This window comes from Solea solea, chromosome 1 (assembly GCF_958295425.1).
Source record: "Solea solea chromosome 1, fSolSol10.1, whole genome shotgun sequence".
NCBI classification, from domain to species: domain Eukaryota; kingdom Metazoa; phylum Chordata; class Actinopteri; order Pleuronectiformes; family Soleidae; genus Solea; species Solea solea.
The window spans coordinates 7,120,617-7,144,355 of NC_081134.1; the positions used below are offsets into that span (position 1 = coordinate 7,120,617).

General features: G+C 42.2%; 3 protein-coding genes across 5 annotated transcripts; 1 reads left to right on the top strand and 2 right to left on the bottom strand.

The window, feature by feature from the left end:
- Positions 1 to 452: 452 nt before the first annotated feature.
- On the bottom strand, positions 453 to 4,396 carry LOC131472582 (uncharacterized). Its single transcript, XM_058649957.1, has 5 exons — positions 4,315 to 4,396; positions 2,971 to 3,282; positions 1,462 to 1,746; positions 1,203 to 1,369; positions 453 to 551 (listed from the first exon to the last, which is right to left on the bottom strand). Exons 1-5 carry the CDS (start codon positions 4,379 to 4,381, stop codon positions 507 to 509), a joined length of 876 nt encoding a protein of 291 aa, XP_058505940.1. The 5' UTR covers positions 4,382 to 4,396; the 3' UTR covers positions 453 to 506.
- Positions 1,697 to 15,534, top strand: LOC131472315 (importin-13-like). 3 transcript variants are annotated; one of them, XM_058649475.1, is made up of 22 exons: positions 1,697 to 2,811; positions 5,222 to 5,341; positions 6,757 to 6,882; positions 7,050 to 7,690; positions 8,263 to 8,403; positions 8,493 to 8,634; positions 9,200 to 9,366; positions 9,842 to 9,962; positions 10,051 to 10,198; positions 10,289 to 10,470; positions 10,557 to 10,583; positions 11,130 to 11,264; positions 12,129 to 12,275; positions 12,613 to 12,693; positions 12,811 to 12,948; positions 13,047 to 13,143; positions 13,231 to 13,283; positions 13,358 to 13,424; positions 13,852 to 13,910; positions 14,010 to 14,099; positions 14,196 to 14,377; positions 15,398 to 15,534. In XM_058649475.1, the coding sequence occupies exons 1-22, from the start codon at positions 2,794 to 2,796 to the stop codon at positions 15,489 to 15,491; spliced, it is 2,976 nt and encodes a 991-aa protein (XP_058505458.1). In that variant the 5' UTR covers positions 1,697 to 2,793; the 3' UTR covers positions 15,492 to 15,534. The 3 variants fall into 3 exon arrangements, with proteins under 3 accessions (XP_058505458.1, XP_058505545.1, XP_058505370.1); XM_058649562.1 differs by lacking the exon at positions 1,697 to 2,811 and adding an exon at positions 3,242 to 4,627; XM_058649387.1 differs by lacking the exon at positions 1,697 to 2,811 and having other exon boundaries at positions 3,242 to 5,341.
- A 47-nt stretch (positions 15,535 to 15,581) lies between these two features.
- Positions 15,582 to 23,739, bottom strand: fzr1b (fizzy/cell division cycle 20 related 1b). The gene is made up of 14 exons (XM_058649702.1): positions 23,531 to 23,739; positions 22,993 to 23,172; positions 20,236 to 20,337; positions 20,088 to 20,151; positions 19,865 to 19,992; positions 18,796 to 18,878; positions 18,513 to 18,696; positions 18,358 to 18,423; positions 18,172 to 18,274; positions 17,841 to 18,022; positions 17,528 to 17,761; positions 17,334 to 17,438; positions 16,971 to 17,063; positions 15,582 to 16,457 (listed from the first exon to the last, which is right to left on the bottom strand). The coding sequence occupies exons 2-14, from the start codon at positions 23,068 to 23,070 to the stop codon at positions 16,416 to 16,418; spliced, it is 1,464 nt and encodes a 487-aa protein (XP_058505685.1). The 5' UTR covers positions 23,071 to 23,172; positions 23,531 to 23,739; the 3' UTR covers positions 15,582 to 16,415.

The window sequence follows — 23,739 nt, forward strand, 5'->3', positions numbered from 1 at the left end:
TGTCCCAAAGCTTGTAACATTCTCAGCCTGCCCCTTAAGCGCTCATTGACCTGAGATTGTCAATTAATTTCTATTGAAGGACTATGCAACCTTGATTCATGTTACCCCTGAAGGGCACATTACCTCACATGTCCCCTAGAGGGCATTGTGACCATTTGTGCCACATTAAAGTGCTGTGAGTACATGTGGAGTCAAGTCAGATGCAAGGAAAACATCAGGTTCCCACTGACCACGAGATCTCCTTCACTCTAAAGGGAATGTGGGGGAAAAGTCAAAGAACAAAAAACCTTTCATTGAAATGACTCTGTATGTTCTTTAAGAGCAGATAAACATTTTCACATAATTATAAATAATTATAGAAAGCACTCGGTCACAAAGGGAAAACTCATCTGATGCAGCTGCACTAGGCAAAAGCTTTGCTCACATCCACCCTGGTCTTGCTGTGGCATCTGTTTTGCTTCTGTTGCCTCTGAGTGGTGGAAATGACAAACAGGACGCCCTCATCATCAGTAGCTGTATCTGGAGAGGGGCGTGTCCTCCATCAGGTCATCCTGAAGGAGATTATTAACCCAAAATGCAAAGACATTTGTATTAATAAAATAATTGTATAGGCCAACTTTGTTAGTGGATCAGTTCAGACTTATGTTATCATTTATCAAGTATGCATGTTTTTTTTTTTTTTTTAAATGTTACAATGTAACTGTGCGATGTACATGCAATTTAAATTTAAAATACTAATGCATCTGAAGATGACATGGCCAAACTGTTATGTGGGATATAACCATTTCAGTCTCTGGCTCACTTTGGCCCTTGAGAGTGTAACTGAAGCTCAGAATCACTCCATACTACATTTCCCATAATGCAACTGAATAGCCTATTTTGTTAGATCCTTTATGTTTTGTACGTCTTGTTTTTAACAAATCGATTATTATTTCGTCCAACTTATGACAAGACCCTTAAATGCAACAGTAGATGCTGAAGCTGATTTGTTTTCATGAGTTGAACATCTTCACTATCATTGTAAGAAATTGTCGCTTTATATTGACACGCTTTGGGACACAACACAAACTTTGTGTTTGACCACGTCGCCCGGCTGTACTCATGACACCTCAAGTGATCTTTGCGTGAAAACAAAATGGTGGTTTGACCCCTTTACAGTACCCGTGTCTTACAGAGAGACTTCAACAACAGAAAAGCCTCACCATGGGGAGATCCTGCAGCCGATGAAACTCGGGGTGGTTTGTTCGCTGACGGAACCTGAGGAAGAGGGCGATGAATACGATGGCGGTGGTGACGATGAACACTGAGAGCAGACCAGCCAGCAGGGGGTCTAAAGGTGAGCTGGAGCGATGTCGGGGCCCTTTGAAATCTGTTACACAACAACAAACATTGTAAGACACAAGTTTGGACTAAAATGAGATCATAATACAAAAAAAAGAGGTAGAAATAATGCTCTTTCACCTTCATCTCCAACATTTAGTTCAGATGGGACCTCCTGGTGAGTTGGCCCAGCAGGGATTGGAGCTGAGGTCACAGGGTGGTCTGTGGTCCAGGATTCAGAGTGTGACTTTGTAGTGGAGGCGCGAGCTGTGGAGCTTGTATCCTGCACTGTGTGGGCACACTCGGCAGGTGAAGATGAAAAGGTGCTGGGGGGATCTTGGGTCAGGGGTGTCCTGCTGTCCGTGGTTGAGGCACGAGGTGGAGGAGGGGTGGAGCTATGCAGGGTGGGCGTGGATGAAAGGCTGCCTGAAGTGGAGGAAAGCGGAGATGTAAGGGTAGTGCTGTGTCAATTCAAAACAGTGCAGGGAATTTTTCAAAGGAAATGGACCATACACACGACAGCAAGGGAGAGCTGTAACTACACACCACCCTGCTCATTCAGGTACTTCACTCCTACTGACATTAAAGCTGCTCATGTTTTTATTGTCCAGCACCACCTGCTTTGCTTTTTAGGGCCAAGAAAGTCACACACTGAGTGTATTTTTTCATGCCTGAAATTAACAGAAATTATCATTATGTCTGGTGGAGAGTTGGCTCCAGCCCCCTTTCTCCCTAGAATCTGTTTCTTAATTAATCTGTTGTGAAGATCTACACAAATAAATGCTGCCATCATAGAGTTTTCTTCATAAAACATACAGGTGTGAATGTGAGGTAGTATGTCTCTATATGTTGGTCCTGTGATGGACTGGTAACCTGTCCAAGTTGTACACTACCAGTCTTGTAAAAAGCACCCTGAAAGGGATACAAAGTACAAGTATCTCACCAGAAAATGACTTTGGTAGGAGTTGATGTCAAATATTACTTCAGTAAAAGTCTTAAAGTATATGACATTTACTGTACTTATGTATCAAAGGTCATTTTCTGATATAAAATGTATTTAAAAAATGAGGCGTTAGGATTGAGCCATGGTAGGTCAGTGGTAGAGCGAGTTCTCTTTTAACTGAAAGGTTGTGGGTTCAATTCCTGTCTCTGCTAGTCTATATGTGTTCTTGAGCAAGACACTTAACCCCCATGTTGAAGCGTGTGAATGACAAAACTGTAGTGTAAAGCAGCTCATCAAGACTAGAAACTCTCTATATAAATACAGACCATTACCAACCCTTCTTCTATGGAGCTAAAGTGTGACTCCATGTTGTTTGTTATGTCTGGGCTCTTCAAATAGGCGACATGACATAAGCTGCGTTATATATAACTGATCTATAAAAGGGAGGCCTCTCAAATTCGGTTACAACACAGTTTCTCTCAGCCTCAGTCCAGTAACGTGGGGGGTCAGAGGAAGACTACGCTCCTGGAATGCTGCTGGCAGTGAGTGTATGTTTGCAAACAGACAGCTTTTATTTAGTGTGGGTAGTTTTATTTTAAGATAATGGTCTGGAACTCGTTATGGATGAGTTTTAGACTAGTGAATGTAATGACGACAGTTGTTTTCTATAAAGGCTTGTGGAGACTTTCAAGGTTTGCCTTGATTACCTGGAGTATTGGCAGTGCCGGGCTGAGCTGTCAGGACAAGTGCTTCGTCCATGTGTTGAGATGTCGTCCCCGCAGAGCTTGTGCTGACCAAGTGGGTTTTAAATACTGCGTCTGTGACAGTCTCTGAATGGACTGCTCCTTTGGTCCTGATAATGGTTGTGGTTTCAGTAGAGGTTTCATCCCTGCCTGCAGGATTATGTGTCTCAAGGACCTCATTCCCAGGATCCTCTGTCAGGTCAGGAGACGCTGAGGTGTCAGCATGACTGGGGAGGGCAGCTGGAGGAAAGACAGGGGGCAAAGCACTGCTCTGACCTGTAAAAGAAAAATAATAATTGTCTATAAGATTGTGTTTGAAACAAAACTAACCTTGAACATTTGCATGACAGGATTGGGAATCAGATGCTCTTTTCCGTCTATCAGCAAATTGATGATTGAGGCTCTCTGCTGTCCAGATTTATTTATTTTTTTCCAATTTTATGAGATTAACTGATTATCAGCTGATTAATTTATCAACAGTGGCACTGCAGTCTTCTGCAACCATGTTAGAGATTGTAAACAAAGTGTCACCCTAAGTGAACCATCCTCGGTTTATTTGTGCACAGTTCAGAAACCTCCGAGAACCATATAAATAATCATATAATATAATTCTAATAATAGCATAGAACCCTCCCCTTAGCCTTTTACAATGTTTTAATTTAATTGTTACATTTAACGGGAGAATAAATAAATAACTACAAATGAATAGAATTTTGGTACAGTGATACATAGATAACAGTAGAAAGCAGGTACATGTGTATTTATATAGATAGATAGGGATCAATTAATAGAGACTGCTTAATCTCATCAGGAAGAAAAAGTCACCCTGTCATTTCTGCTGAATACCTGAGAGGAACAGATGAACACATTATTATTGTTAATGTTAGATGAGATTCATTATGTATGGTTAAATGACTTGGGATCGACATTCACATTGAGTGTATTCATTATTAAGATCATGAACTATACTATGGTACACCTCGCCTGTGCTGGGGTTAAGACAGGCGGAGTGATATGATGAAAGGTGATAAGGTGATATGTCACTGATTGTGTTGGATTGTTGAGTTATATCCTACATGTTATGTTGAAAGGGACATTTAAGTACTTTCACATTAAACTACAGCCCTCAAGAAATCACGGCATTGGTTATTATTGTTATTATAATTATTATGTATTTATTATTATTTCTATAAGATGAGTAAACAGTGTAGAGCTCTCATTTCTGATTTAATAACAAACCCAGCTCATGTTAGCAGGATGTACACACACACACACACACACACACACAGACCGTGGATGACACCTTACCTTTGGTCTGAGATGAGCCTTGAAGGAGCACCAGCATGAGAAATACCAAACGAATTTCTAATTTCATCTCATCCGCTGCAGATCCCAGTGAAAGTGAGCTCTCAGCCAGTCTTCACTGCAGCTCAGCCTTTTCAGCTCTGAGGTTGTTTCCGTTACGTGATTTGACAGGGAACATCATCACCGGCGCTAAAAATATCCTGAGGGAGTCGGGCAGAAGAGGAGGAGAAGCAGGGGTGGGGCCGCGTGTGTGTGTGTGTGTGTGTGTGTGTGTGGTGGGAGCAGCACAGACGGCACCAACAGCACCAACTGTGAGGTGAGAGAAGTGTCACTGAGCCCACTGCGTATTCACGCGTCACCTCCCAGCTCTCTGCTCTTCCTCCCTCACACACGCTCTTCCTCTGCATCCATCCCTCTGACATGATGCATCAGTTTGCAGGCGCTACTGCTCCGCCGCCCCAATCAGGTGCCAGTGCGTCAGAGGCGCAGTTGTGTGCGTCAGGACATGAGCGCCTGTTGTAGAGCGACTGTGTGGAGCTGAGGACAAGTTTCCACTGTGATCCTTGTTATTGCATGTTTTTATTATTATTATCATTATTATTATTATTTCTGGCGCGTGGATCTGTGTCGAGGCAGTGGTAGATGGAGACATGTCAGTGTTTGCAGATAAAAAAAAAAAAAAAAAAAAAAAAAAAAAATCAGTGTGAGTGTGAACTTTTCTGCGCCCACAGAGGTCAGTGTGTCGTCACGCCCGAGCGCACTGCCCTCATGTGTAACTGTAGACAGCTGAATGACCCGCTGCGTCCTCTGTCAGCGCCGGGCTCTCTTGGACACGCTTGAAAGAAGGACAGCGAATGCTCGACGCTCCGATTATTTTATTCTCACCGATCAGGTTTTAATTTCCAAAAAGGCAAATCCAGAGGCAGCAGGAGAAACCTCCATGGAGCCTCCTCTTCCTCCTCCTCCTCCTCCTCCTCCTTCAGCCAGTCCTCCAGGAGAGTTGGAGTTAACGGTGGAGAATGTGGAATCGGTAAGTTGACAGCACTCGCACTGTTATGAGCAGGGCCGGCTCTTGGCATAGGCGATATAGGCGGTCGCCTAGAGCGCCATCTGCTGGAGGGGCGCCCCTCCAGCAAAAAAAAAAAAAAAAAAAAAAAAAAAATTTTTTTTTTTTCAATGAAAACAAATTTTCATTGTTTTAAATTTTTTAAACAATGAAAATAAAAATGATTTTCTATTCCCAGTCGCCCTCATTTGTGTGTTCTCTCTTGAAAATAATAAATATTAACAAATGAATAAACAATGTTCCTAAAATGTGGTGCTGCTGAATCACATGACGGGTGACCTCAGGGTCAGAGCAGGGATCAGAGGTCAGGTCACAGACAGGTGAAGCTTTTGTTATTAACGACATGAAAAGGCCGTCCAAGCCCTCGGGAGCGCCCCAACACACACACGGGGGGGGGGCACCGGAGAGCAATCTCGCCTAGGGCACCAAATTAGGTAGAGCCGGCCCTGGTTATGAGAGTCAGGCCTGCACATGCACCGCTCCTAATATGAATGCACATGTATTCAAAGGGAGCTGCAGCATCATGTCACGCTGACGTGGACATTTTATTTGAGGCAATAAGTGAATAATCAGTAATAAAGCAGCAGCAGTGTCTACAGACAGAGAACAGCACTCTGGTAACTGTAGTTTAACATGGGGGTCTTCAGATTAGACAGACTGGAGTTTTGGTAACATGATACCAGCTATAAGCATATGCTGTCCTAATAATAACTAACACCATGTGCTTTGGATTAGTTGCCATGACAACACATTTTTTTTTACTCTGTTCAAACAATTGGTCAACCAGTCTGCATGCACGATTATGAAATGAAATGAACCTGGAAGTTGAATTTGTGGGACAGTCCCCGACACAACTCCTTAGTGTCAACAGACAGAAAACATGAAGTTTTCATTCATTCATTCATCTGATGGCCCTCATCAACAACACCATCCCATTGTGTAAACCAGAGGTCTCAAATTTGCGGCTCGCTGCCCACATGCAGCCGCCACTTCATATCAAGTTATGATAGGACCTGACCCATGAGCTTGTTTTGTGTATTTTTTTTTTACAGTTGTTTATATGCTATTATTTACTTAATTGTTTTTTATTTAATTTTGTCTCAAAAATGTTTTTTCCTATTGTCAACTGTTTCGTTCCATATCATAACAAACACTTTTACTTTGAAATATCACCTTGAATATCGTATATATATTAATATATATATATATATATAATATTGAATTTCCCAGATAGATGGAACCTTTTTTTGACATGACCAGACTGGATGCTCATTGGGTCATTTGAGTTTGAAAACTGATTTGTTTTCTCTTCTCTATAATATTGTAAAATCTTGACATGAATGTGTGATTTGTGACACGAGTTCTCTCCTCCTCTACAGGCACTTTACCAGCTTTACTTCGATCCAGACATGGAACGCAAGAACTTGGCCCAGAAGTGGCTAACCCAAGCCCAAGGCTCTGCACAGGCATGGCAGTTCTGCTGGGCCCTGCTCAGTCCAGACAAGGTCTGACTCTGTTAGTTTGTTCTACAGTTTGCACTCCTCTGTCATAAACTGTGTTTCTCAACCATTTTATTTGGGAAGATCAATAACTTGAATTAAGTAAGCCAGACATAGCTATTTCATTTGTTAAAAAACCTTCATAGCGTGAGATTGTGTCTTTTTTTTTTTAGCTTCCAGAGGTGCAGTTTTTTGGTGCCAGTACCCTTCACACCAAGATCTCCCGTCACTGGAGCGACCTCCCCACAGACCAGCATGAGAGCCTCAGGACTCAGCTCCTTTCCCACATCTTGCACTTCTCCTCGGGGCCCAAAATGGTGCTGACTCGCCTGTGTGTATCGCTGGCTTCCATGGCTCTTAATTTAATCCCCCAGGCTTGGTCCCGGCCAGTGGCAGACATGGTGAGGGCATTCCAACCGCAGAAACCTGCGTCTGAAGGTGGCTCTGATGCGGACCCCTCTCCTGACCCGCATACACACTGCCTGGCGCTGCTGGAGCTCCTCAGCGTTCTTCCAGAGGAGTTCCAGAGCAGCCGCCTGGCTCAGGCTCGCCGCTCACAGCTGAGAGAGGCCCTGACTGCCGAGTGGACGGTGGTGTGTCCAATGCTGCGTCAGCTCCTTCAAAGCCAGGACTCATCGGACCAGGTGAAGGATAAGGTTCTGCGCTGCCTGTCGAGCTGGGTGGGCCTGGACGTGCCTTTGGGAGAGAGTCATGAACTAGTCCAGGACTGTTTCATGGCACTGTCCAATCCAGAGCTGTTTGACACAGCTGTGGAGACAATAGTGAATGCCATCTCACAGCCTGACTGCCAAAGGTGAGATACTATATGTGGTGTCATCTGCTCAAAAGTATGACTGGATGCAAATGTTATCCCGATAAAAATGTTGGTGTTAAATTATGTTCAAAATCACGATACATAGGAGTGGACACCAGTGTCAGTTGGTGTCAGTTAGCTGACAGTGCACCGGTCAAGGCTTTATTTTGCAACTGGAGGACTATGTCCACTTTTTATATACTATCTATGGTCATAATGAGGGCAAGACAATATGATGACATCATGATAGGCATCTTCAAATTAGTAGATATCTATAATCATTGTGATAAATGTAAGTGTGAAAGTGCAAGAAAACGGTTAATTGTGGTTCTATAGACATGAATATAAAACAACAAACACTTGTTAAACAGAGAACATCTGGTGTTTTTTTAAACAATAGCTATATACTCGTATGTATTCTATGTCTTATGGTATGCTTGCACAATGCATAACCATTATATTTAAAGACTGAATATTGAAGCTTTCTTATATTGCTATTGAAGAAAATGATATTACAGTATATGTTGGTACTGAATTATAAACCAGTCCTGGTCTTAACGCGTGTGTTGCAGGTATGTGGATGCTCTGGTGAACCTGATGCCTCTGGTGCTGGGTCTTCACGAGCAGCTGAAGACAGCGGTGCAGGGCGGGGACATGGAAACCTCACACGGTATCTGTCGCATCGCTGTTGCTATGGGAGAAACACACTCCAGGTGCACACTCGTTCAACCTCTCCTCCAAAGAATGGCTTCAGTCATTTTTATTTCATAACGTGTGGATCCTTGTGTTTGCGTTTGATCAGGGTTTTGTTGGAACAGGTGGATCATTGGCAGGAGTATTTGGCTTTGGTCAACATGATCCTGTACTGTACTGGCATTCCTGGTCATTACCCAGTCAGTGAGACCACCAGCTCGCTCACACTTACCTTCTGGTACACTCTGCAGGTACGAAACAGGGGCTTCTACAAAATGAGACACATTTTGTACAGTAGTTTCAATTTCCACTTTTTACAAATTTTTACATATATCTTTTTTTGTCTGAAGTGTTTTAAAGGAATACTTCACCGATTTGCATTTAGCTTTGTATTACTAGAATATGGGAAGTTTTTTTAAAAACAATTGTGCTTCCCAACCTCAGTTTCCCCTGAGTTGAGAAATGTTTTCATTCTTTTCTTTGTTACGTGCCCACCAGTGACACTTGGTCCTGTAAGCGTCACTTTCAGCAAAGATGGAAATAAGGTCCCGTCCCCCCTACGAGTGGGTCTAAAAAGTGCGGAATTAGCGTTGCAGTTTCAAGTCTCGGACCAAGTGTCACTGGTGGGCATGTAGCAACTAAAAAAAAGAATGAAGATATTTCTTGACTGAGGGGAAACTGAGGTTGGGAAGCACACTTTTTCAAAAATACTACCCCTCTTCTAGTAATACAAAGCTAAACAAAGTATTCCTTTAAGTTTTTTTTTGTACTTTTCATAGAGGTTTGATTCTCTTGTTTTAATTCTTGGACGTTCAGGATGACATCCTGTCTTTTGACGAGGAGAAACAGGCAGTTTACCTGCAGATTTACAGGCCGATTTACTTCCAACTGGTGGACGTGCTGCTGCATAAATCCCACTATCCATCGCAGGAGGAGTTCACTTCCTGGTCCTCTGACGACAAGGAGCAGTTCAGAATTTACAGGTAAGAAGCCCTAAAATTTGGACTGTACAGTGCTTAATCACGAGATTGAAAGACTGAGTTTGAGTGGAAGGAAATTCAATATTGTTGTGCGACACATAGAAGCACTTTCCAAAAATATTCCTTTGGAGAAAATAGTTGCTGAAGATTGAGCTTTTAAAGGTTCTAACGGGTGCTTGCATTTTGATGTGTTTTCAAGGTTTGAATTTGTGTGTGTGAAGTTCTTGAAAAATTGAATTGTGACTGTATTTTTTAGCTGGAGAAGGAATAAAATCAGTCAGAGAGTCTAAATGAATGTGTGTGTGACTGTGGCCACTAAGATATAAGACAATCTCATATAATGTGATGAAATTGAAATGTTAATTTGTACAGTATGTGTGAGAATATGTACTGGAAAAGCATGAAAACAAACACTGAAATTGCTTAAACAAATGCTTAAACCTTTGACCTTTTGTTCCTTGGCTGTTTTGCTTTATAGGGTGGACATCTCGGACACTCTGATGTACGTGTATGAAATGTTGGGGGCGGAGCTGCTCAGCAACCTCTACGACAGATTGGGCAGACACCTCATGGACCCCCAACAGTCGACAGTATGGCAGGTGATCCGACATCTTTTTTTTTTTGGGGTGTTTTTTGAGTGTTTATTCCTCCTCTTCCGATCTGACGTCACATCAACTTCATCTGTAGGACACAGAGGCCTTGTTATTTGGCTTCCAGTCCATAGCTGAGACCATAGACGTGAACTACTCTGACGTTATCCCCGGTCTCATTGGTCTTATTCCCACAATCAACATCAGCAACGTTATGCTGGCCGACACTGTCATGTACACCATAGGTACACGCGCACAGTTTTCTTTCTCCTTCTCAACTTTACCTTTACAATTAATGTCCGTGTCCATTTACTGTGTTTGTCGTCGTTGCCCAGGGTCCCTGGCCGAGTGGCTGGCCGATCACCCAGTCATGCTGGGTGGCATATTACCCATGGTGCTCCAGGGTCTTTTGAAGGCGGAGCTGTCCGTGTCTTGTGTGTCGACACTTAAGCGGATCTGCAGGGAATGTAAACACGACCTCGGCCCCTTTGCTCAGGACATCCTGTCTGTGTCACAGGTCAGACACTCACATGTCACTTCACCCACATGTACATAAACTTCCTTGTGTGTATGATGGAGACTTACAGTGTATTTTGTATGCAGGATGTCCTGGTTAAAGAAATCCATAAGGTGAGTGAACTGCCTTTAAAGGGGATATATGTAAAAAAAAATATGTATACAAGTGAGGGATATATGAAGGCATCTGTGCACAAGAAAGGAAGAAAGAAAGAAAGAAAGAAAGAAAGCAATCACAAAGAAGAAGAATCTAGGATGCAGATAGATGAAAAATGAAAAATACATGTTTACGCTGTTACACACCCATACTGATACACATACTAACACTGAACCTATTTGGTTCATTTCCACGTGTCAGTAACAGGCTGAGTTTGAAAGTGTGTCTGCTCCAAGCAGCAACAGCAGGGGATAATTATCACGTTATGAGAAGGCGACAATAACGAGCTGGAGAAACGTTATATATACTATAAATATCCACCATCAACGTGAAAGAGCTTCAGCTTTCTCTCAGCGGTCTAAATTTATTTGAGTGCATTTCTCACATATTGCCTCTTTAACACTTACGACTTCCACGTTGCTCTGTGAACATGAATGTATTAAACACTTCTGTGGAGACACTGTGTATTATGTGGCACTGTGTGTGTGTGTGTGTGTGTGCAGAGCAGCCAGTGCATGTGGCTGATGCAGGCTCTGGGTTTCCTGCTGTCTGCTTTACCTCTAGACGAGATCCTGGGACGACTTCACTCTCTCATCACTCCTCACATCCAGCAGCTGGAGACACTGGCCCAACATGAGGTACTGTATATGAGGAGAAGTGAATGAAAGCCTAATAATAAGAACCAAAAAAAAAGCAAATTGTACCATATACGACATAATATGCTTGTAATCGTGAAAGAAAATATTAGTTTTGTGTTATAATTTTGTATTTTAAAATGTATTATATCTCTCTGATAGTGTGCTTAAAATGTTCAGTATTCATACTGTATATATACATAGTATATATACAACATATATATATATAGAGACCACCACCCAAAACTACAGCTGTCCTAAATGATCAAAATCATTTTTATGTCTCTGTAATAGTTAATACACCAGTATGTAGATGCTCTTTAACCAAAATATTTTTAATGCTAAAATATAATAATTATTATTGTTAAAAATAGAAAAGAGCATTATTATTTCTTGATTATGATGTCAAATGAAGTTATTTACGTCCATTCCTGAACAGATAAATTACTTTTAGTGGTCGAATGTTATACGTTGTTAATTAACCTATTAAAACTAGTTAAAGTCAGAAATGTGGTCTAATACATTTGTTAAGCACTGTTTCATTAACAGGAATTATTATTGTTTAAATAGTAAAAAGTCAAGATTAGAGTTTGGGGAAAAAAATAAAATATCAGTGATGACAGAAAACAAACCTCATAGCTGCCATCACACTTTGGTTCACATGTCAATGGAACAAATCGGTCAACACATAGAATTTTATTCAGTACATGTTATGGAAAAGATGGAAAATCATGTGACTTAGTTACAATGATTTTCCATTATATTATTATACACGCTACAGGAGAACACTTTGTTTGCTGTCGCTACGAGGCTTCATATCAAACCCAGCCTCTTTGTCTCTCTCTCTCTCTCTCTCTCTCTCTACAGCCTAATCCTACTAATAAACAGCCTATTGTCCACATCCTGGGGATGTTATCGAGTCTTTTTACCAGTCTGGACATCAACAGGCAAACAGAAGACTTTGACGGAGCAGCTGCTCCCAGATTCACACCCTCACAGTCCATGGAAAACCCAGTAAGTTCAGCAAATAACAACAAAACCCTAAAGACAGGAGCACCACCAGCGACACTGTCGTATCTCAGCCGCTGTATTTTGGTGCTGGAACATAAAATAATCACTAGTACAAACATTTATACTGTAGAACTTTCCAGCAGGTGAAACTATTGCTCTCTGTATATTATTATATGTGATAGAATAATAGTGCAGTTTATCATCAAAGCACTGAAAAAGTTTGTTTAACCTTTATTTCATAAAAGGACGGATTTTTAATGACATTTTCTGTGAATGGAAGTTATTGTAACATTTTGGCATTTAAACTCCACCCAGTTCATCATCAAATTTGATTCTTTAGGTTGTGGTCGTGCTGCAACAGCTGTTCACTCTGATCCAGACCATCCTCAGCAAGTGGCTCGATGACTCTGAAGTCGTAGAGGTCGGTGTTTTTTGTTATTTTTTTTGCTGTTTGTGTATATAACTGTAACTGTATAGGTGTACTGACACTCACTCAGTCACTCACTCAGTCACAGCTGTCCATGTTTCTTACCTCCAGGCAGTGTGTGGGGTCTTTGATAAATCAGTTCGAACCCTCCTCCATGATTTTGGGCCCATGGTGGCTCAGCTGAGTGAGATGCTGGGCCAGATCTATAGCGCCTTCCCACAAGCCTCTGCTCTGGACCTGACACGACAGGTGCGCCTCCGCAGGTCACGGCCAGAACAAAAACCTTTATCCCTCCCTCCCTCCCTCCCTCTGCAGTGAAAGCTCTTCACACACTTTCTCTGTTTCAGATGGTTCACATATTTGCCGGCGACGAGCATCACATCTTTTACATCCAAAGCCTCAGTGAAGTGTTGACTTCAGCGACGCTTACTATATTTCAACAAGGTAATGCAAAGAAATGTGTTTTTCATTATACATAATTCTTCTGTCCTGCTCATCGTACTATCATTTCTTTTCTTTTTTTTTGCACAGGTCCACGGGATCATCCTGATATCGCTGAGTCATTTATGCACCTTCATGCTCAGGTTGGTCATGATCCCATTTATGCTCGTCTGTGTCATTTGAAATCTTTTCCTACGTCTCTGTTCTTGACCATTAGATTCTTAAAAGGAAGCCCGATTTGTACCTGTCTAACCAGCTGGATAAAAAAGCACTGTTTTACTGTGGTGAGTATCATTACTGTGGCATTCTAATAGACTTAGGTCAGTTTTGTATAGCTGTGTAGCTAAACTGAATTTACCCAAGGACCCGTTGACAGTATATTTTTGTATACAGTACTAGTTTAATTTTTAAAAATTGTGGAAAAACTAATGATAATGAATGTGCATGATTTCAGGTGTATGACGAGGTCAGATTCAGTTTCTAACAAACAAGAAAAGCGGGTGAATGCTTTGGACTCGTTCCATTTATGTTACATTGGTTTATTATTACATTATATACTGAACGTGAGCTGCATATTGTGTTGTTCTACACAGTGACAGAGATAAAAAAATCACATCTTATGACCAATTAATGCAGGAAATCAAGTAACCAAGTTGTTTTTATGACTGTTTTTCATTACTAAACTAATGAATGTTATGATGTTTCCTCCAGGAATTCTGTCACTCAAGTTTCCAGAGACGCCCACAGTCAAAGCTGCCAGTCTGTTCTTTGTAAGTCAAACCAGGACTGTCTTTGGATTTATTTGACACTTGTTTTGATCAGTGAGTCTGGTCATAAACACTGTTATTATTTGTGTCCTCTCCCTGCAGACAGAGCTGCTGCCCCGCTGTAAGGACATGCCTGCGCTCGGTGAAGTGCTTCAGAGGGATGGAAAGCTCCTGACAGAGACCATCCTCCAGGTCAAGTTTTTTCTTTTGTTTTTCGATGTATTTATGCGTTGATTTATTTTGCTCCCCAAACCCGTGGCAAACGGTCCGCTTTCATCCCCGTCTCAGGCGGTTGGCGGCAGCTCTCCTCGCAGTCTCACGGAGCATTTCTCTGAGGTGCTGCTGAGTCTTAACCGACACTGTCCGGCTTTATTGTCTCAGTGGTTAAAAGAAACACTACAGACGCCAGGATTCCCTTCTGCTCAGGTCTCTGCGGAACAAAAGCACACCTTCACTCAGCAGCTTCTAAGGTAATAAGATTTCTTTAGATTTATATGTAAGAACTGAATATACTTCTTTTAAGTATGTTTGAAAACGTGTATCATATACTTTGTGGTATGTGAAGGCCACCGTAGTTCGCTGACCATTAGATTGAACCTCTTCTTCCACGCTGGGCTGTTGTACTGGTTGTTTTTATAATAATAATGTATCACCCACATAGAGACTCCACGGTTTCCCCGCTTTAATACCTATAACCTCAGTGTTGTTGTTTTGTGACCCATAAAATATTCATGTGACTCGACTGTTCTCGTGAACCTCATTTCCAGCAGCAGCCAGAGCTGAATTTCGACATGAGCTCAGTTCAGCAGGTCTTGCAGTGCGTGTGCAGAATGGAAATGTACAAAAATTCTCCCTGTTACAAATCAGTGAGCCATCGAAACGATGGTTATTTTGGGGTAGAAAACAAAATAAACAAAAGCTGTACAGTGTTGCCTAGCACCACTATAAACACTCTACCACAGAACTTGGTGGAGTAAATAGTGGAGGGACATTTACTTAGTGTCCACAAACACTACCTCAGATGGAGGCTAATGGAGAATTGTGCCTCTTTCCTTCCCCACACTGCATATGTCTGAATGTTCAGAAAAAAACAAAAATCAGTTTTCAGTTTGCCACATATGGTCAAAAATGTATAATTACAGATTTAAACGTTTGCTCGAGTGTGACACAGATTATTCTAGAGATGCTAAAGCACTACTTATGATTTACATAAATCCACAGCACAACTGGATACAGTGGATAATGTTGTGCGTCCTCAGTGCGGGAGATGAGATTATTCTAGTAATGACTAAATGTTTAAAAATAAACATACATTTTTATGCATATTGTGAGTAGGAGAATGCAGACAGTGATCCTGCAGACAGACGGCAGGTAAAGCAGGGACACAGCGCTAAGGTTACAGCCTTCATGGACAATACGATGAAATCATCACAGAATGTGGGGCTCTGCTCAATTTAAAACTAAAATGTTGTCCTGTTTCTTTATTCCAGGGAGCAAAACAACAAGCGTCACGTGAAGGAGGTTGTAAAGGAGTTTTCTCTGCTCTGTCGAGGCCTGCAGGGCTCTGGATACTCAGATTACTAATCTGAGCCTGCCAGTGTTAAATCTGACATTTTCCTTCCTCAGGGTTGCTGAGAAAGGTACAAAATAAATAAACACACACACACAGACAAAAACTATTTGAATCTGTTTACGTGCCAAATAGGAATTGGACAAATGAACTTGGACAACCAAAGACGCCAGCATTTGGACCGAACCAAAGCAACGATGAGGACGAACACGTTTGTAATAAAGTGTCAGTGTTGGTTCCAAAGGACAGAAAGTGTTTGTGTGTTTTGTTCTCCTCGGACATGAATGCACAATAATTGTTTTCATCCAACTCTTTATGTGAGTGACGTCTCACAGTGGTGTCCAGCTCTGTTTTTGTCGACATAAACTTGACAGAAAATTCAGACAAAACAGGTCTCTCTCTCTTCCCAGCTGCACGAGCAACTGTGTGCATGTTCACTCGTTTATTGTTTTTTTTCTTCTGTCGTTTACTGCTGTCGGTCATTTTCACACATTATCAAAATATAGAAACCCTCCCCCACCCGAGCTGAGTCGACGTCTTCTTGTTCTTTTTTTCCTTAAATGTGATGTTGTTACATGATATAGCGTAGAACTTTTGAAGATGACCACTTCTGCTAACAGAGAGTAAAACAACTTAATCACACAACGAAAGAGAAAACAACAAATCCACGTTTTGTTTTGTTTTTTTGTAAGCAGACGACATGTCCCGACGGTAGGGCCGGCGTGTTCGCTTTTTAAGTCAGTGATATCACTGCGAGGGACAGCAGCAGTCAGGTTGTGACGGTGTAGAAAAGAGGGGCCTCGAGAAGAGCGGCGGTTGATGATGATGATGATGATGAAGGCGCTGAGATGACGGCTGGTCTGTGAGTGTGTCGCCGGGGCGACTGTGCAGTTCAACCACAGGGTTCCTCCTGAACCGGTCCTGACACGGGCCGTTCACTATCGTATTCGTGTGAAGAGGTTCAGCACTGACTTTGATTCCTTGAGGGAAGGAAAGACATTTAAACATTAGTGTCAGAAACATTGGGACTTTGTCAGATCATCCTGGAAGAATCGACTTTAAATCAGAAACTGTATTATACGAGCTTTCTTACTCAATTTCTAAAAAGCTGCTTCTACTTTAAAGACTTTATTCAATAAATTCAAACAACCAAAGCAGGGGCTGCAACAATTAATCAACTGCTTAATCCACCAATAATCCAATAGTGATTAACTATTGTAATTAATCAGATAGATTTTTCTCAGATTTTTCTTTGCTCAGTGACCTGAAAATCATTGCGTTCAGGAAAAAGACAAGACAGTGGGGAACGGTTCTGACATTTTATGAACCATATAACAAATCATTTTTAAGAATATGCGACAAATTGTTACACCATGGGCCACACGGTTGGTGTGGTGGTTAGTGTAATTTGCATGTTTTCTCTGGTTTCCTCGCACACATGAGGATTAGGTCAATTGGGACACGCTGTCGTTTAATGGACAAACAAACTGTACCTTGGTGCAGCGTGTCTTACTAAAGACATTCCAGAAACGTAGTGTCTCATCCCCGGCTCCTGTTACGATGGCCTCTCCATCAGGTGACACAGCCTGGGAAGGACATTTAAAGCAAAAACAGGTGAACAGTTGATAGATATGGAGTGTGTATGCTGGGAAATGCCTGATTGCAGACAGGTATATAAATCCATAGAGTAATCTTTAATCTTTAATAGAGTATAAACTTATTGCACTTTCAATTTTTGCCATGGTATATGCCTTTGTGTGCTTTTCCAACATTAAAAGCAGCAATGAATCTATCGTCCATATCACCAATCACAAATAAAAAAGGCCCCACATTGACATAAAAAGCCGTCCTCTCACCAGATACAACACTCTGTAAGAGTGTCCTGTCAACTTGGCCACCTGTGTTAGAGACGGATACTTCCACACCAGGATCTGGTTCTGAGAGTAGCCGTGAGTGCTCACCTGGAAGCAAAGACAAAATGTTGAATATAAATCAACAGTTCCCATGAAGTAAAATGAGACCGCAAACCAACACGTGCGTGTCTCCTCACCAGTTCGTTGGCATGTTTGGACCAGGCCAAGTTGCAGACCTGGGAGCCGGTGTCTGTGCTCTGCAGGGCCTGACCCGTCAGTGTATTCCAGAAGCGTAGGCAGCGGTCGGCGGTGCCGCCCCCTGACGCCAGCAGCCCGTGTTGGTGCGGCGACCAGGCGATGGCCTTGACTGCAGCCAGGTGGTCACTGTACTGCTGCACAGGGAGCAGACTGGAGCTGTTCCACACCAGTAACTAGCCGCAGATAGACAGCAGCTTCAGAATTGATCACCAATTCACTTGAAGGTCACGTACATGCTTCAAATTCTCTCACCTTGTTATCGTTGCCTCCAGACGCTAGGTGCTGGTGGTCAGGAGACCATTTGAGACCACATACTTCTTGCCGGTGACCCTGCAGCCTCCTCTCACCAGTAGGCGGGGTTCTGATGTCCCGCTGGAGGATCACTCTGTCCCGGCTTCCCGACGACAGCTGCTCCCCATTCCATGCCAGAGCACCTTCACCACAAAGGGGAACAGGGTCAGACTCTTCAGATTCCAATGTAGCTAATGGCTGACAGACATCCAGACATGCTCCTTAGCTAGTTTAAAATAGACTCAAACCCAACTTTCTTTTACAGAGCAATGGAAAGCGGGTGATGACTGACCTACACGTGCTGAGTGACCCTCCAGACTGGTCAGCTTCCTTCCTCCGGCTGCGTCCCAGATCTGAACGTACCCCTTGTGAGTTCCAACAGCGACTAGACTTCCCTGGTAGGAGCGGCGCGATCAAATATTTAATTACACTTATTATTGTGCTTATAACACTTAAATGAGCAGTTCTGGGAGCTCACCCGCTCGTTCCAACACACTGATGTGACGGAGTCTCCGTCCACTGAAAGGTCACATAATCTAGTCACCTGTTAAGACAGAGGAATGCACCATATTACACACAATTTCTTTTCCTGTCTGAGACATGTAAGTGCACGTCTTCGTGTCCTGCTCTGACCTGGCTGGTGCAGGCACTCCACAGGTAGACGCAGGCTCCCAGGCCCACACTGAGCAGGTTACCTGCTGACCAGTCTACCAGGTTGAGGTAGAAGTCATCCTGCAGCTCCGGAGCGTCCAGCACCTTGAAGGGGATCTTGGAGATCTTCCGGGCTGGTTTCCGAGGAGAACGGAGCAGCTTGTGGCTACAGGAGACAGCGGGAAGACACAGAGGGAAACGTTTTTAACAAAACCAGAAGGCCAAAAGCTTCAGCACCAAATCTAGTCAAAGACGTATCACGTACCTCTTGTTACTAAGTGGAGAGAGGGAGTATGGTGAGACTTCATTATCGCTATCAAAAGGCACTCTCTTAGTGTGGACAGTGTACTGCAGAGAATGAACACAATGCAGGATTTTAGTAGGAAGGAGCCGAAGTAGAAGTAGCTTTATTTGTATTCCCTTGTATTCTTTGAATGCGGAGTTGTACACGTGTGCACTGGTCGACCTCCTCCCCATAACCTCGAGCAAGTTTCTATTGTTACCGTCACCTTTTGTTGTGTCTTTTGACCAAAACAAGAGTGCAGCACCAACTAGAATGGAAAGTGTTGAACTACAGGGAGCAGGCACAGTCACATGTCTAATTTAAGTCTGCAAGGACTGATGAAATCCTAGCGGACCTCTGCACACACACACACAGATGTAAATTTAATTTAATTTAATTTAATTTAATTTAATTTAATTTAAGCGACATTATGTCCATTTTTTGTGGCTCCGTTTGGAAATATAAATAATTACAGATTCTACAGATTTATTTGGCCAATAGATTACACTGTAATTACCTGCTGTTGGTAATGAGGTTTTACTATGATGTGGCTGTAAGTGCTGACTTAAGAGAGTGTTGAAATAAAAGATAAAGATAACAATCGAAGCTGATTCAATACTAAAGTGACTCGTCATCGTGTGTTTTTAAATGTAATAATATGCGTTTCTGGATTTCTGGAAGGCGATGTTTGGAAGTGTAACATTGACAGATATACGTCGTCCTTCGTCGCGCAATACGATAATCGATGCATTATGCGTTACAAATGAAGGCGCTCTAATATAATTATAATAATAACAATTATTATTATTATTATAATTATAATAATAATAATATAATATTTTTTGTTGTTTTCACTTGGACAAATATCATGATGTAACGCTATATGATCGCCTTGCAATATATTGATTATCACAGAATGGTTGTATCGCGATATTATTGGTATTGTGGATCATGTATCGCGTGTCGTATCGTATTGTTAACGTTAAACTTTGTCACCCTTCACTTTTCATTGGCGTCACAAAAATGACTTCAGGACTGAGCAGACGCTTACCCTAAAAACGCTGTGAGAGTCTTGAGCGAGGACTGCGTGTCGCCGGTCGTCTGTGTGAGGGTCCGGCACCGCCTCTATACCCGCACCCAGCAACTCGTTCCTCAACAGGGCGGCATATGCCACAGTGTCTGCGGGGTGGGCAGGAAACACAGATGCTGATTAAAACATGACTCACACAGAGATCTTCATCCTCGCAGTAAAGTGTCCACGGAGGATTGATGACCTTTGCTGGAGTCGGAGCTGGCGTCCTTCGCTTTATGGTTCTGACTGGGAGAGCGACAGTTCTCCTGTGGAGATGATCGGGACATTTAACGATGACTGGATTATGTGACGTGTCAGAAAAATAGCCTCATCAAATAGGACAGACTCACATTAGCATAGTGGAAGTTGATGCTCCAGTTGCTTCCAGCTCGAGTGGGAATGAAACGATCGCCCGACTTAACACTGACAGGACTGCAGGTCGCACTCACACACTGGGAGGAGCAGAGTTAACAGCAGAGTTACAGTAATGTGATCTGGCACAGAATTTAAACCAGTGATCTCTTTTATTTGGTAAAATAAACAACCGCAATGAAAATAACAGTGAGACTCAGCGCACAGGAAACATTCCCACCGACTTTTACAGGTACAAATGTAAGGAAGACACTAAAAGTGAAAAACCCGAAGCATCATTTTAATGTAATAATATTATATGTATTACTAAATGCATTTTAGTTCTCATAATCTTGAAAAATGCTGTTACTAAAATGGTATTTGTCTAATCCCAAAGCTCATTAGACAAAGTTAAATCTGTTTCATGTATTTAATATTTAGTTCATACATATTTTTTGATTAAAATATGTACGTGCAAAGCAGTGCAGACACAGAATGAACAGAAAGAATTAAAATTAGGTCTCCATAACTGTTTTAAAAAAATGAGTCAATATTGATCATTACTGTGATTGTTTTTAAAAAATGGCCAGAAAACAACAAAAACATGTTACACAATTATGTGATGTATGCACAACACATAGCCTTTATAATAATGATCTTTGATACTGAAGAAAATAATATTGTATCATACATTGTTATTAAATTATTGTCCAGCTCTTATTTAAATTAAGCAACTATGTGTGTAATGCGTTTAATAAACTGTCATATTTTTTTATTTTTATTTTTTTTTTAAAAGCCACACATCAGTCGACCTCTACAGCACATAGTCATCCAACAAGAAAATGATACACAACTGTATTCAGAGATGTAGCACCGCATCCATGTCAGTCTAACCCGTATTAGATATGGGTTAATAAACACGTGCATGTTGTTCAGAGACACAGTCACATGTTTGTTTATAATATTATGGCTGATCTGTGTATAACAATCATAGTTCAGTTCAGGGAACAACTCTGCTGAACCACATGGAACATATGGAACCCAGCTGTCACGTGCACTCGCATAATGTTGAAGTATTCATGGAATTATAGGAAAATTTCCTGTCCTCATGATATTATTGTAATAATATTGCAGAGGTAAGTAGCATTGTTAGTTGTATTTTTGCTTGTGTTTATAGGAAATATCCAGTACAACAAAAGGACTGGCTGAAACACACGTGACTATGCGACCGTGCAGTCGGGCTGAAATGGAGTGGAGGAGATCTAGCGAGACGGGCAGTTTCCTGCATGTTTTTCATGGCTATGAAATTTAAAACTTCTGGCCCCAGATTACATTTTCATCCCCAAGGAATTAAGCAACAATCAATGAAAGCTAGAGAAAGAAAGAAAAAAAAAGGGACGGGCTGCACCTTTATGTTCCTTTGTAAGTGCTCAAATGAATGTTTATATAATGTTATATACAATAATATTGAATATGATATGATATCATATTCATCCAGGTGTCGAGACACTAACATCAAATATTAAGGATGATCTTTTACATTAAGCACTTATTGTGAGTGCTTTCTCACATTTCTCACATTGCACAATAATATAGTATATTGTCTTCAATGTAAATATTATCTATTCATTCTGGTGCCACGCTCTTATATATTATGATTAACTGTCAGAGAGATATGTGTATGTAAAGCTCAAGCATGTCTTCAACAAACCTGGTGCAATAGATCTTTTTTTCACAGCAGATATTTTGTTGACATGAAATAAATAGTAAGACAAACACGGGTTTTACCAATCACATTAATCAGGGTTCCACTGCAGGTTTAAGAGACCCAGGGTGTAAGTGAAGGTCACACGAAAGACTTTAACCAGTAGAAGTTGTTATTTCTCTCTAAAACTGCACTGTTGTTGTTTTTTTTGCGTGTTTTATGCTGGAGTGGTAAAAACATGGGGAAATGCACTACCGGCTGCCATTCATATGTGGCCTCGAAAGCAAAATATACATTTAAAAAATGGATTGTTCCTTAAGGACTGCATTTCTAGTGGAGAACAGTGATGCAGTGCCCTATACAAATGTTATAGGGCATTGCATCACTTTTGCATTTAAAGCAACTTATGGGTGCCCTAACAATCCCATAAGGGTTCTGTTATGAAGTTCCCTACTGTCCCTACATGACGGTGTCCTAAAGAGTGTCCTTGGAGGAAATGATATTCGGTGCTGTATAGAAAATGCCCATGCTGTAAAAGATGTCCCTGTATAGGTGTATCCCCAGAGGAGACATGTGATTTTCATTAGGCGTCCTCATGGGATAAACTCATGGTTCTGTATGTTTTTTTTTACCTTTTTCATACTATTTAAGTGTGTATTCTTGTACATTTCCCGACTCCAGACTAATAAAGGAGTATTTTATCTTATCTACAATGGAGAGGGAAACAAAAATTGTGGCGCCTGCTCCACTGGTGTGCATTAGGTGCCCTTTTCATTTTTGCCCCTGCTGTTCCAAATGTGCTGTGCACACCACTGCTTACATGACACATTAGATTTTATAGTCTCAATAATGGCAATTCGCCCCCAATCAATTTATTGCGTGTCCAATATTATTTTGGTGGCACTTACATGATGAAATCTGAACTCAATTCACAATTTTCACTGAGTGCTTCTTATCGCGGTGTACGATAATATCGTATTGTCACAACCCGAGCCCTTGTGTGTGTGTGTGTGTGTGTAAGTGTAACGTTAAAAAAATAGTCTTGTTAAACCTTTGACAGTCGGGTCTCTGTCGGCAGGTTCTGGTGGTTGATTTGCCTGAGCAGCCGTCTCTCGTACTCCTGGTCCATGTCTTCAGGGCTGACGGACAGCACCGTCCCTCTGCTGCCCTCCCCGCCCCCTTTAAACCTCCGCTCCCTCTCGGCGAGGCAAACGACACACGGTCCCCATCACTGTGAAACACAGGCCGGTAAGAATCAAACGTAAGGAGTCGGTAAGGATCTGGTCTGAAGATGTTGGTGAAGATGAACATGAAATGGCCTGGTTATCGTGGTGTATGTTCGCTTCAGCGCATGAAGGCGGCGTCTCTGCTCTCGTTCCGAGCTTTTAAAAGCGAGTGTGCACCTGCTGTTTACTCTAGCAGGTAAATATCGTACGCAAACAGCTAAATAAAAGGGCTGCACGGTGCGCTAAAGACAGCTGCACCGTTGTCATGGCATCATGCTCGCGCAGCGACGAGCACAACCCATTTAAAAGTCGGCGTTTACCGTCAGCTGACGACCCTGCAGCCCGACAGCGACGCTTGCTTACCGGCTAACACAGTGGCTCAGGTCCCCAGAGCGGCTGCCATCTTCGCTTCTCAAAGATCGGCGCTGCGGTGGATGCGAGCTGTCGTCGCCGTGTCCCGGGCAGCAGCGGTACATCGGACGCCAGCGCGACTCGCTGGTGTTGTTTATGTTCACGACAAAGATGGCGACCGAATCAGCTGGAGCAGAAATTCCTTGGTTGGCTCAGCGCTG

Bases quoted from the DNA above. Each gene is read 5' to 3' on its own strand.
- LOC131472315 (XM_058649387.1), top strand. From the start codon at position 5,102: ATGACCCGCTGCGTCCTCTGTCAGCGCCGGGCTCTCTTGGACACGCTT. The intron at 10,199-10,288 runs GTACACGCGCAC...GTCGTTGCCCAG, and splicing joins CACTGTCATGTACACCATAG to GGTCCCTGGCCGAGTGGCTG. The intron at 13,144-13,230 runs GTAATGCAAAGA...TTTTTTGCACAG, and splicing joins GCTTACTATATTTCAACAAG to GTCCACGGGATCATCCTGAT.
- fzr1b (XM_058649702.1), bottom strand. From the start codon at position 23,070: ATGGACCAGGAGTACGAGAGACGGCTGCTCAGGCAAATCAACCACCAG. The intron at 20,338-22,992 runs GTTTAACAAGAC...TGCTCCTCCCAG, and splicing joins CAGAGACCCGACTGTCAAAG to TGTGTGAGTGCGACCTGCAG. The intron at 18,424-18,512 runs GTCAGAGCAGGA...CTGTCTTAACAG, and splicing joins GGAGTGCCTGCACCAGCCAG to GTGACTAGATTATGTGACCT.
- LOC131472582 (XM_058649957.1), bottom strand. From the start codon at position 4,381: ATGAAATTAGAAATTCGTTTGGTATTTCTCATGCTGGTGCTCCTTCAA. The intron at 1,747-2,970 runs GTAATCAAGGCA...CCTCCACTTCAG, and splicing joins CGGCACTGCCAATACTCCAG to GCAGCCTTTCATCCACGCCC. The intron at 552-1,202 runs GTGAGGCTTTTC...AATCTCCTTCAG, and splicing joins GGCTGCAGGATCTCCCCATG to GATGACCTGATGGAGGACAC.